This window comes from Haliaeetus albicilla, chromosome 28 (assembly GCF_947461875.1).
Source record: "Haliaeetus albicilla chromosome 28, bHalAlb1.1, whole genome shotgun sequence".
Classification (NCBI taxonomy): domain Eukaryota; kingdom Metazoa; phylum Chordata; class Aves; order Accipitriformes; family Accipitridae; genus Haliaeetus; species Haliaeetus albicilla.
The window spans coordinates 1,457,743-1,469,807 of NC_091510.1; the positions used below are offsets into that span (position 1 = coordinate 1,457,743).

Here is a 12,065-nt window from a genome sequence, read left to right on the forward strand (position 1 = left end):
AATCAAAGATTTTAAGAAATTCGTAAGAGCTTAAAATCAAGCTCCCAGACATGAGGGCACAGTTATTTATATATTGAGCTTTATTTGGAACAGTATCTCCTATACAATCATAAGAAAAAAATCCACAGGGTTTTAAAAACGGTTGCAATATTAGCACCAAAAAGGTACTTGGGAGGGAAGGGCAGGCGGGTGAGATGAGATTTTGGAACAGATGGAAAAGTAGCAGGACTTAAAGGACAGGTGCTGTGGATGAAGTTCTGTGAGAGATCGTGACAAGATAACACTAAGGAAGGCAGGCCTTACTAGTAAATGTAGAAAGCATATGGGAGTTAAGGGACAAGACATCAGAGGTAGGACAAGGAATATCCATAGCAGATTTCGAACAGTATGACTTCAATCTTGACACTGATTTAATATTTTGGAAATTAATAAGAAAATCCCACTTCATTTACTTTATTTTAAACCTAGCAGCACCACCCTGAGTGCATTAAAAAACGAAACAAACAAAGAAAACCAACAATAAAACACCCTCCAGAGCAATGGAAGCAAGCAAACGAGAAGTTTACTTTCAAACTGAATTTGTTCCACATTGTGCTGAACACTTCACCTCTTCACCAGTGAAACAGAAAATTAGTTATGACGCGGGAAATAAAAGGAGAATTAATTTCGGGGGCGGGGGAATACACACAGGCATAAAGCACCTCCTAAAGAAGGGGGGTGGAGGCCCGAGAACCTCCATGGAAAGAAACGGGATGCAGCAGGCATAAGGACTGATGAGAAAAACAAAATATTCAGTGGCAAAGGCTGCACTAAGAACAGTCATCTTTATTGAGGAAACAGGACACACAGGGCCTATGCAAGGGGTCAGTAAAAGCAATACTGGAAACAACTGAGGGTTGTTTACAAACAGTACTTTTCATTTTTCAATTTCAAAGCAGTATTCAGGCCTTTATTTTCAAATGAGTGACCTTGGTATCAGGGTAACAAATCCACTTCTGAGAGGAGCTGCCACATGTGGCACCTACAACTAATAGCTGTATCAGCCAAGATTTTAATCAGATTTCCTTTTTTCTATATTTATACCTAATCAGAGAAAGAATTTAGCTATAGGAAGCCATAGAGCTAACCAGGGGCACAGAAAAGACGACCTTCAGCTGCCATGCTTTCTGCCCAGCTGCTGTCGGAAAGCCAAACATCAAGCAAGACCATCAAGTGAGCAAGCAGTCTTTAAAGGATTAGGACAGAAAATTAATGGACTAATGCATCTCTTACTGTTAAGAGTAAGGCCATCAATACTTAAAACTGGCATTAAGCCTTTCACATACTGTCAGGTCAAGAGGAAAGTGTAGCAAAATGCTCTTTCAACCACTGCATCCAAATAAAGGGATGTGAGGCAGCACTGTTTAAGTCACATTGCTGTTGCTAGGGTATGGGATTAAATGCATTTTGTACATAGCATTTGGAGAATTTTAAGTTTTACAACATGCTGAATTCAACAGCCATACCACACGGGCCAGACCCTCTTGTAAAAAGGCACAGTAGCAGAAGCAGAACCCCCCCCGCAAAACTCCATACCAAATTACTATCCTGAGACCACAGAAAAGTAACAGCTGCTGTGCTGTGAATTCAATTTTTTTGGTTCCGTGACTGTTTAAAACAAGCCTTTTTCTTTGTTCAGGAGACAGAATCAACCCAGAGAGACGAGACAAAGTCAAAAGGACAAAAGTCAAATAAGAAATGTGTGTCCCAAATGGAAATGAGGTTATGTTTTAAGATATCAAGTCAGACAAGGACTCTTAGTATTAAAGGCAGAGCATGTCAATGCTAATTCTGGTATCTCACTCTTCTCTGTGGTCTTTTAAACAATATGATCACAGCCAACATATAGGGATCTTCCCTTGTTTTACTAAAACGTTGTCCAAAAGGCAGCATTAGGCAAGAAAGGATTTGATGTTCAAGACAAGTTCAATAGCTGGGGGCACAGAAGACAGAAAATTTAAAGTGGAAGAAGATGCAACACTAAGTTGTTCAAATATGGAAGAGCTCAGGACTTAAAAATAAGTGGGAGTAAGTTGAACCTTCTTAATATAACCTTCACTGCTTTACCTTCCCTGCTACCAGCTACTGCTTCACAAAAACCTAAATGCAGGCAAGACTCAAAAATGTGCATGCTAATCAGTGTCTTGATAAGGCATGCAACACCACTACCACAAAGGCTGCTGGATGGCACCCAAACTTAATAGAACTGTCTACCTATTTATTGTCTCAACCTCATCTTTAAGTATACATAATTCCATCAATTAGGCTGTGCACATTCAAGAGATATAAGCCACAACATCAAAACAAAAAGGTCTTGAAAAAACAAAATTTTGATTTGTCAATTATATTCAACTAGAAAGATTTATGGCACTCAAGGCCCCTTGTTTTGAAGTTTCAGGAAAAGTTCACACAAGTCCACCACAATCTCCACATCAATGGGCTTTATGGCTAAAATAGCTTGATGGATTTTACAGTGGTTATCTGCAAGGACAACAGGTAAAACTTTTTTCTTCCCCTACCCTAAACAGGGTTTAATTCTCCATGCTTCCTCTCTGGCTCTGTGGCCACTCGACTATTTCCTCTATCTTCGATTTCTAATATATGCACGATGCACATAAATTGCCAGTCTGTGTTCCAGAACCATTTGGACAATGCTCCGAGATGTATGGTTTAATTTTTAGGCTGCCCTGTGTGGAGTCAGGAGTTGGACTTGATAATCCTTGTGGGTCCCTTCCAGCTCAATGGCTTTCAATGATTTAAGTGGGAAGAACATACACACAATATTGCATAGCATTAGTTTGAAATTTGAACTCTTCCAATACTATCTCATTATTAATGAATTGATAAGGTCTTACAATTAAGTTTTTTCTCATTTGGAATTATGTTCAGGACAGTTATGAAATTAATAAATGAAATAAAAGCCAGTGTTTCAAGATGTCAGGTACTTCATCTTGCATAGAACTGACAGAAAGGAAGACTAAACATTTATAACTTTTTCCTCATACTTTTAACTGTGTGAATTTGTTCTTACACTTCTTCTATGTAATAAAATCAATGACTACCAACCACTCAGTAAACTCAAATAAAACTATGTATTTCTACTTTCCCATTATTAATATGCATGCATCTCATTTTATAAGCATCTGTCTCAAAACACACTGTTAATGAGACCTACTTTACACTATGATCCAGTATCTATTATTTTACAACACACCACCAGGCAGTAGGGTAGCAAAGATGATAGTGTATTAGCTATCAAATTACAGAGTTTCCCGTTACCCTAAAGTAACATGAAAATAAAGGCACCCACCCACCCACATTGCTAGCAGTGGATCTTTCCTTTGGACTTATCTGCAGAATAAAGGATAGCTGCTGTCCTATATTCTTAGGAGAGCTTGCACACAATCTAGAGTAAGGTTGCTTTTAGCAACAATCATGCTGTCCATGAATAAGAAGTCACTTAACTTTTCTTCTGAAGCACAGTTACACAGTTATAATTACACAGTAAATCATCTAATCCATCCCACACCAGAGAACAGCAACAAGCCTAAATTGTCCCTTACAATGAGAGCATGTAACATCTGCTATGGTTTGCAAAATCATACGGTGGAGGGAGAAAAAAATGCTAGTTTGGGAATCAGTCAATCAAAAAGTTCATTTAAATATGGGTTGGGGACAAATGTATGCCTGATGAATATGACACATTTCAAGTATATGCTTAATAAAATTATGAAGCCAATCGTGTCATTTCACTGGAAACTGTAGAATGAGTTGAACAAACGCTACTTCCTCTATGAAACAGGCTACTAAATTCCATATAGAAATTATTTTAAAGTGAGAGCTTAGGAAAAAAACCCCAAATGTAGGTAGTGCCTGTGTTCTCCATTTAAATCTGGTGCACGTCACAAAACAGCCCTAGCTGGAGCTGTAGGGTTATGAATACAGCACAGCTCTGATTCTTGACTAAAAAAAAGGAAGCTTCAGAACATTACATTTAACATGTCACACGTGAGCATTTAAAATTTATGTGAATACTAATGCCTACCTAAAGCAGAAGCAGCAGCAGTTTAAGAGATAGTTTTCTTCATACAAGCTTCCAAACAACAAATACGTTTAGTGAAATCAACTAAAACTGGCTTTAGAATGCCTAGAAAATAGTATATTAACTTCATACGAAGTTATAAAAGTTTAGATCTGCTTGTTTTCACATAAATGAAATAGAAAACTTGAAAAGGGTTTATTAAATAGAGTAGGCAAACACAGAATAAATGAATGGTTTTTGTTTGTTTTGGTTTTTTTTGTTTTGTTTTTTTTTTTTTTTAAATGACTGGTCCAGTATTATCTGCTTTAGGAATTTACAGTCCTGTAAAAAATTGTGATCAAAGACCTTAGGAAACATGCAGAGACCCTCAACTGCTGTTGAAGTCACTAGAAGACAGAATGTGAAGTTTCACCTGCACTAGGTTTCTTTTGCTGTTACATCTGAAACAGCTGAGTTGACATTTTCCAAAACACCCCAATGCAGACTAACAAAAGAGCTAACAAAAAGGAGCTTCAGGTATCCTACACCTAATCTCTCCATACTGCTAAACAGCTATTATGATACACACTGCCTTTCTAGCAGGTCAGTAAGTCTGTTATAAAGCACTGTAATAACATCCCATCGACATGATTTCTCTGTACTTGTACATCACTTTCTTTCCCCAACCCCACCAGACAGCTGTATCTATAAACCAAATGAGGAAACTAGGAAAATTCTGCAATTATATACCTGCTACTGATAGATTAAAAGCAGGCATAAAGAATAGTAATTACTCTTTCAAAAAGAATATAGAAGGAATTCGTTGAGAGATGTGTACACTAGATACGAATTTGAAAAGACAGAATAATCAATAAATTGGAGACTATTAAGTCAGCACACAAAAAAGTATGAACGTATCTCCCAACTTTCAAATTATTTGTACTTCTGAAGCAGTTAGATCACTAAAGAAAACCCTAGGCACTAAATACCACACAAATAATACAAATCCATAACCCAGCAAACAAAACCAGAACTATCTGAGACTTGAGCTGATTTCTGACAACAGGAAAAGAAAAAGGAGTAATCTGTGTTTGTGCAAATGGTTCTTTCTTCAAGATGTATCAAAGCTGACATGTAGATCAGCTGAGAAGTGTTTGCACTGCAGCAACTGCTGCTATTTAATTGTCAGCCAGGCAACTAACAATGTTTTCTATAACAAGAGATTAAGACCAACTCAAAGGAACTTTCCATAGAGACTACAGCAGATGTTTATTTTCTGTTTTTAGCACTGTATCTGCCAAAAATATTTTGAGATTAATTGGTTCTAGCAGTTGCATACAATAAAAAGAATATACTTAAATATCAACTCTGTTGCCTTAAAACATATGGGGGAAGTACATGGCATGGGCTGTGCATCAACCAACACCACACAACTGACTCTTCAGGAATCATACCAAGGATCTATGGAGTCTTCTACAAACACAAAGAGGTCCACTTTCAAACTGACAAAGGCAATTAAAGTAATGCAGTTTAAATAATACTTTCGCAAATCTACAATCAACCGGTACTACAAACAGAACTTTTTCAACACTACAGGATTTTTCTGGTCCCCTTAGTTCAGAAGATGGTCTTGTTACCAGCCCCTTGAACTAGCAATTTTTAGAACCCAGTGGTAAAGTTGAAACTTGTTGTCCTGCAGTGTTCCTGGAAGTTCTATGTAGTTTAGGGGAAAGGGAGAAACAATTTGCAGTGCTATGAATGCTGCATGGCAAAAATAATTTGCTTTTGTTTTGTTTTTTTTGTAAACACTTCACTGTAACCTGTATCAGTCATTTTAGTCTAAAAACTTTGCCACTGCCAGTATAAAGAATTTTGAACTACTTGCATTTTTAGTCTGGACCAAGAGTTTATACTATGAATCAGCCTAAGGACCCTACAGCAGTACTGTAGCTTCAACAAGCCTTCAAAGAGGACAAAGTACAGGGAAGTAACAGCCAAAATTAGCTCTGGTACTAAAGCATCAAAACCACACTGACTTTTTCCAGGTCACTTTCTTACAGTATAGCTAGTACCCCTCAAAACCCATTAAAAGAAAATAACATTGGCAACACCTCAAGAAGCAGTTTTCATCTCAAGGCTACAAAGAGCTTACAAAGACTTTCTACCTGTAGTTCTTTATACATTTAATACAATTTTTTTTCTGCAAGAGCCTATCGATCCATTCAGGGCAGCCTGAACTGGCCTGACTACACATTTATTTTCCTCCAACTTCACAACCCTCACAATGAGGATGAATCCTCTTACACACATTGCAAGCATCCATTCAGTGAAAGATTAGCATAATATTAAGGCCATCTGAAGTACAGAAATGAACAGCACTGAATGTTTTATTGTGCAGCCATTTGGTTATGCGCAAGAGGGAACAACCCAGCCAAGACATCTGGCACAAATTACCATCATTACAATTTTTTTCACAATTTTAAGAACTCTGGTCAGCACCTGCATGTTGATGTGGAAGTCGCAACACGCTTCCAGGGCCTACTCTTAAGGAAAGCCAGTCTGGCAAGACTGAAGAACCAAAATACCAATCTGCTTTGGCACAAAATTAAGCGGGCACAGAATACTCCACCTTCCTTATAAAGCTCAGTATTACAAGGCTAAAGATCCAGATACTTTTTTTTTAAAAAAGGAAAGGGCCTATTTAAAACAATATTCCTCCCTCTGTTCATAAACCTAGTAAGACAGTCAAGAGATACCCCTCTACCACTTGCAGCTGGCTATTCCCTTTTCCTGTCCTGGCTCAGAGAAGCTGAAAGCATGAATTAAGTCATATTCACAGCTGTCCCGATTCACCTACCTGATATAGGGATCCCTCCCAGACCTGTGCTGTGTTGTGGTGGAAGATTCAAGTCCAAGAAATTACTATTTGAGGTGGGATTTGCTGTGTGGTTCAAGTGCATGATGCTATTGCGTGGGAAGGCCATCCAAGGATAGCGAGCTGCTTGGCCTGGAAAACTGAAGGAGTTGTAAACTGCTCGATGCTGTTGAAACTGTGGGAACCTCTGTGGCATGACTGGAAAGGTGCTACTGAGAGAGTTGGCATTTGTGGGTGCAGCAGGATGCAGGAATCCAGAGCCTGGCCCTTTGGCAGTTGTAGTGTGTGGGGTAGGGTTCTGAAGAGATGTGGGCGAGAGGGAAGGTTGGTCTTGGACTGACAGTTCCTTCTCAATCAGGTCTGCTAAGGCTTTGCGGGTGATGTCAAAGGGGTCAAACCCTAAGTCGTCCTCTTGCTGTTTGGAGGAACCAAACCCAAAAGCCGCTTGCCAGTCTGTGGAGGAGGATACTGGTATAGTTTCTGTCAGAGAGGAACAGGATTTAGAACAAGAATTAGTAACTATTTACCCATACAAAAATTTCAGCCTCAGTGTATCTGAATCTATGCTGCCAGTTGTCTTTCATCTAATACTTCTTTATACAGTCCCCAGAAGACACCTTATTCATCAGCTTAGAATGCCATTTTCAGATTGAGCTGTCAGATTTCTACTTGAGGGGAAGTGGTAGCACTAGCAAATAGTATTTTTACTGCAGAATTGCTCTGTTCCTGAACTACAGAAAAACCCTGTCAAGTAAGTATTTTCAGCAATAGCACCAAGTAGAAAGAGACCAATAAACACTTGCTTAGAACCTTCTTTACACCCATATTACTTGACAGAAGAGTGACCAAGCAGAGTTTAAATAAAGGTTGTTATTCAGTTCAGTATTTTGCTTTCAGTATTAATGCTGTGCTTCAGCTCCACTGTGCAAGAAAGGTGAGGAGGAAATGTTCCCTCTCAAAGGGGGAACCTCTGAGCAGTAAAAAAAAAACCCCAAACAAAACACAAAACCAAAAAAACCCACAAAACCCCACTGTCTACCATTATGAAGAAAACCAAGCCAAATTCTTGAGTAGATGCCTTAACAAAAGGAAATAAGGAACTGCATTACAAGATATTGTTAAATATTTTGAGGCAGTGTTGCAAAAAAGGGTTATCAGAATTTCCCTGCATTTTCAATTACTACTTCATTTCATTATACTGTTTAAGTTCCTTATTCAGGTTCAGTGAATGCTAGGTCTAGTTTCAGTTCTTCCTCAAAACTGTGGTAATGCAAGCTGATTTGAGTACAAGGTAGTATCACTCACATCATTATCTCCCTCTGCTGGTAGGGAACCTGGTCTGCTGCTTGAAGTAGTTAAAATTAAGCTCAGTATCCTCTCTTAGAAAAGGAATCTACACTTCTATTTTCACTCTAAAATCCATGACGACAGATAAACAGACTTGCTAGATCGACAAAAACTTGTCCTTTGTATTCTTATTTAAATAGCAAACATCCATTTTATATTGATTATAAAACAAACAAGATCTCTACTACCTGGAAATTGTCTCTCACTGCTACATAATCCTCACAAAATTGGTGCATATAGTACCTTAACAGCAGGTAATTTCCTTGGTAATAAATATTGTTTACAAATAGGATTATGGCATCCAGAAGTCAGATAAACATCAAAAGACGACTAATCACTAAGTAAACCATGTCCTAAAGTATTGTTTACATTATTACTGATATTGTTTCATTTAATTTTCTAACAACTCCCTCAGATTTATAATTTGTGAGCTCTTTAGTACTGTTAACGACTCCAAAGACTATATAAATACACCTAAAATGTTTCATTCATATGAAGTGGTATTTCATAGGAAAGTACCTGGAAAATACAGGTACCTTTCATTTGATGCAATTAACCATATTTTTATCTTTTCTGTATGTATATAATTTCACTGCACCTTCACATGAGGCACCTTCAGATAACTACGCAGGATACTAAAGAAAATTCTGAACTCCACTGCACAGCTTCCAATGCTAGAATTACAGATTATAACAGATTATTACACCAACATATACTGACACCACGTATTTTCCCCACTCTCAATAAAAACCTTAACATTAAATATTAAGCACAAATGCCACATCCTATTATTTAGTTTTTCTTAGCTGTGTGCCTGTCTACAATAAGCACTCTGATAATTTAGCCATGCAGCTGGAAAACTCTGTAAAAGTTTATTTTAGAAGAAACCCTTAGGTCAGTGCAATTCATTTGTAGTTAAGTGACAAATTTTAATCATTTATGAAGGGGGGGGTGGGGACCAGTATGGAACAAGTCCTAGAGTTCTTGGTTCTACACAGTTTTAGACATCAGCTGCAAAAGCAACACCCAGCCATGTAACCTGTGTACATACCTGATGTGAAGAGGCTCTGTGGTTCTGGTGCTGTGGGCCAGTCATTTGAAGTCTGTGGAGAGCTGGGGAATGGAGGAAGCCCACTAGGGATGGGGTTAGGGTGCCGAAAGTTGTCAGAGAAGAGCGACTGTGATTCTGTTACAGCCCCTTCAAAAGGAGACCGTGCACTGTGATTAGATGAACTGATGGGTATGACTGGATTGGGTTTTGTTAAACCAGGCGGTGGTGAAGGTGTGTCACTGTTTGTTATCTACAGGCAAGAAAGGAAGAGAAACAGTTAGGACATGAGTGTTTATATATAAAATATTCTTCACTAATACAGCTGAAAAACTTCCTCAAAATTTTTGGCTACAGTTAGATTAATATATAGTTCAGTACAAGGTCAAACACAAAAATCAACTTAGCAGTAGCATTTTTAATAGTTTTGTTGAAAATTATGATACACTTCAGAAAGTACTTGCTTCTCCAACTACAAGTTGCACCAATCCCTCAAACTCAGTTCTTATTTTAACAGCATTTATCTTTATGTCTTACCTGCTGGGAGCTGTCACCATTTCCTATACTGAGGGAATCTGAAGGTTTGTCGATAGGGCTGCAAAAGTGGGAGGGGAAAAGAGACAATAAGACACAAGTATTTAACATGAAAATCAACATTTGCTTTCGTAGTGGTAGAAAAGCCTTGAAATAAAGACAAAGAAAAATTAATTAGGAGGAATCAAGAAGGAAAAAATCCACTTTTTATTTATGAGACTGTTTTTTTTTCATCATAAGCATTTGCCACATATTGTAATACTTCTTCCCACCACTCTCCACTCTGCTTGTTGACTGCCCTGTTAAGGAACAAAAGGAAAGTTTTAAACACTCTCATAGTAACTCTATGCCATTCAAAAAACCAGGATTCTTGTACTATGGCAGTATTCCATAGTAGTCAGTTCCATCTATGCTACTACCAGAGAGAAAGTTGGGAACAGACTTCTTTTCCAAATTCCTAAACTGTAAGTTCCCATACAAGTCCTAAATAAATCTGGGGATAGATACAAGATTAAATTAACTATTTAATCCTGGTGGCAAGTTAAGCTTCCCACCAGCCTTCAAGCTTTAACTAGCAGGAATTACTTCCAAGTAAGAAAACAGTTTTGAGATGACAAAAGAGTAAAAACACAGGAAAAGACATAGCATAAAAACCTGCCAACAAACATAAAGAGAATAAAAGATAAGACACAGCAGAAAACCACCTCAAAGCCATTCACTGGAATTAACGTGACTTGGCTGAAATGGTACGTCTCAGGATTCAAGATTCTGACAGGCATCTGTCAGTTGCCTTAATTATGCTAAATGCCACACTAACGAAACAGTATTACTTCCAGTTCAGATCAAAATCTCTGCTTTACAACTTCAAGGTACTTTCATTTTTATCTACCCATAAGAGAAGATGGACAAGCATCAGGCTGCACAGCCCAAACCACAAGTCCTTGTAGGACCAGAAGAACATGAATTTCAGTTCCATTACGAGACCAGAATGTGATACAAGTCCAATTACAGGCAAATTACAAGACAAATATATAGAGTAATTATTTTAACTGTGTGCAGACTTCAGATTTTAGCTACACCTTGTTTTCAAACATCCCTTGCTGCTGCAAATTTTAAATACTGCATAAAGCCACATACCAAGGTCAAAAATTCTTAAGATTGCTTCCCTCCATATTTGTTCTCCCCATCCAAAATAACTGGAGTTGAAACCCAGCAGAATTAATTCTTCTCCATTCCAAAGAAACTGCATACAAGTAGTCCATCAATAAAACCATTTTTTTGTGTAAAAGAACACTGAGTTGGTATCTCAAGAAGATAACTGAAGCTGAAATATTTATGACTATAAAAGTCAGGGGAATGTACTTGCAAACAAGCATTACTCCAGTGAGGATTTACAAATACTTTCTACTCAGTGGTTGAACAGCATGAATAAAGTTCTTCCATTTGAAACAAACTGCCTTGGGTTAGTAATTTCTGAATACCTATAGCACAAAAGTTTGATGTAGACTTTTCACTACACAAACACTCTGATTGCAGAGCTGATATTCCAGCCAAATTCTTTTCCCAAAGCTGCTGACAGAAAGTCACAATGCTGCAGTTTAAAAAGCTATGTGTAAGACAGCTGTTAATGACAATCTAAATGCTGAAAATGTTTATTATACTTGAACCTGCCTAAGAACCCTTTAATTGTAAGACAGACTTCCAGCCCTCAGGAATGGACAAGATGCATTATCTATTAGCTATAATATTTTTACCTACATTCAGTACATTCTTTTCAGAAAAGATAAGGAAGCTGCAGGTCACTACTGAGATGCAACCATAGGATCTCTGATCACACCTCAATGGGACTGCTATCAAGCCTAACAAGAAGGTACCACTTCCAACAGCACTCAACATTAATGCATCGGTTCAATATTGATTTAAAACAAAGACCAGCTACCTAATCGGCAACACCACTTCTTGAAATATTAAGAGTTTACCTTGTTATTTTCCCATCCAACCTCTGAATAAGCCCAACCGTTATTACCTCAAGGGGTCCATAAAAAACAAACCAGCATGACTACAGACTGCCACTGGAACTGCAAGTGATGCTTATGATGGAAGAGGATATCAGTTCTATTCAAGGAGGGCACCAAAAGAGGAAAAAATGTTGGCTAGCAATAAGGAAGTTATTGCAAGCAGATGATTTACTTCTTCTGCAC

General features: G+C 38.0%; 1 protein-coding gene across 8 annotated transcripts in view; it reads right to left on the reverse strand.

Annotated features, from left to right (window-relative positions):
• Positions 1–12,065, reverse strand: part of CNOT4 (CCR4-NOT transcription complex subunit 4) — an 85,325-nt gene that overhangs the window by 12,073 nt on the left and 61,187 nt on the right. For all 8 annotated transcript variants that reach the window (XM_069773544.1, XM_069773542.1, XM_069773543.1 and 5 more), the window contains 3 exons: positions 9,868–9,925; positions 9,334–9,583; positions 6,918–7,415 (listed from right to left, as the gene is read on the reverse strand). In XM_069773544.1, coding sequence (XP_069629645.1) covers positions 6,918–7,415; positions 9,334–9,583; positions 9,868–9,925 — 806 coding nt within the window. The remainder of the gene's footprint in view (positions 1–6,917; positions 7,416–9,333; positions 9,584–9,867; positions 9,926–12,065) is intronic.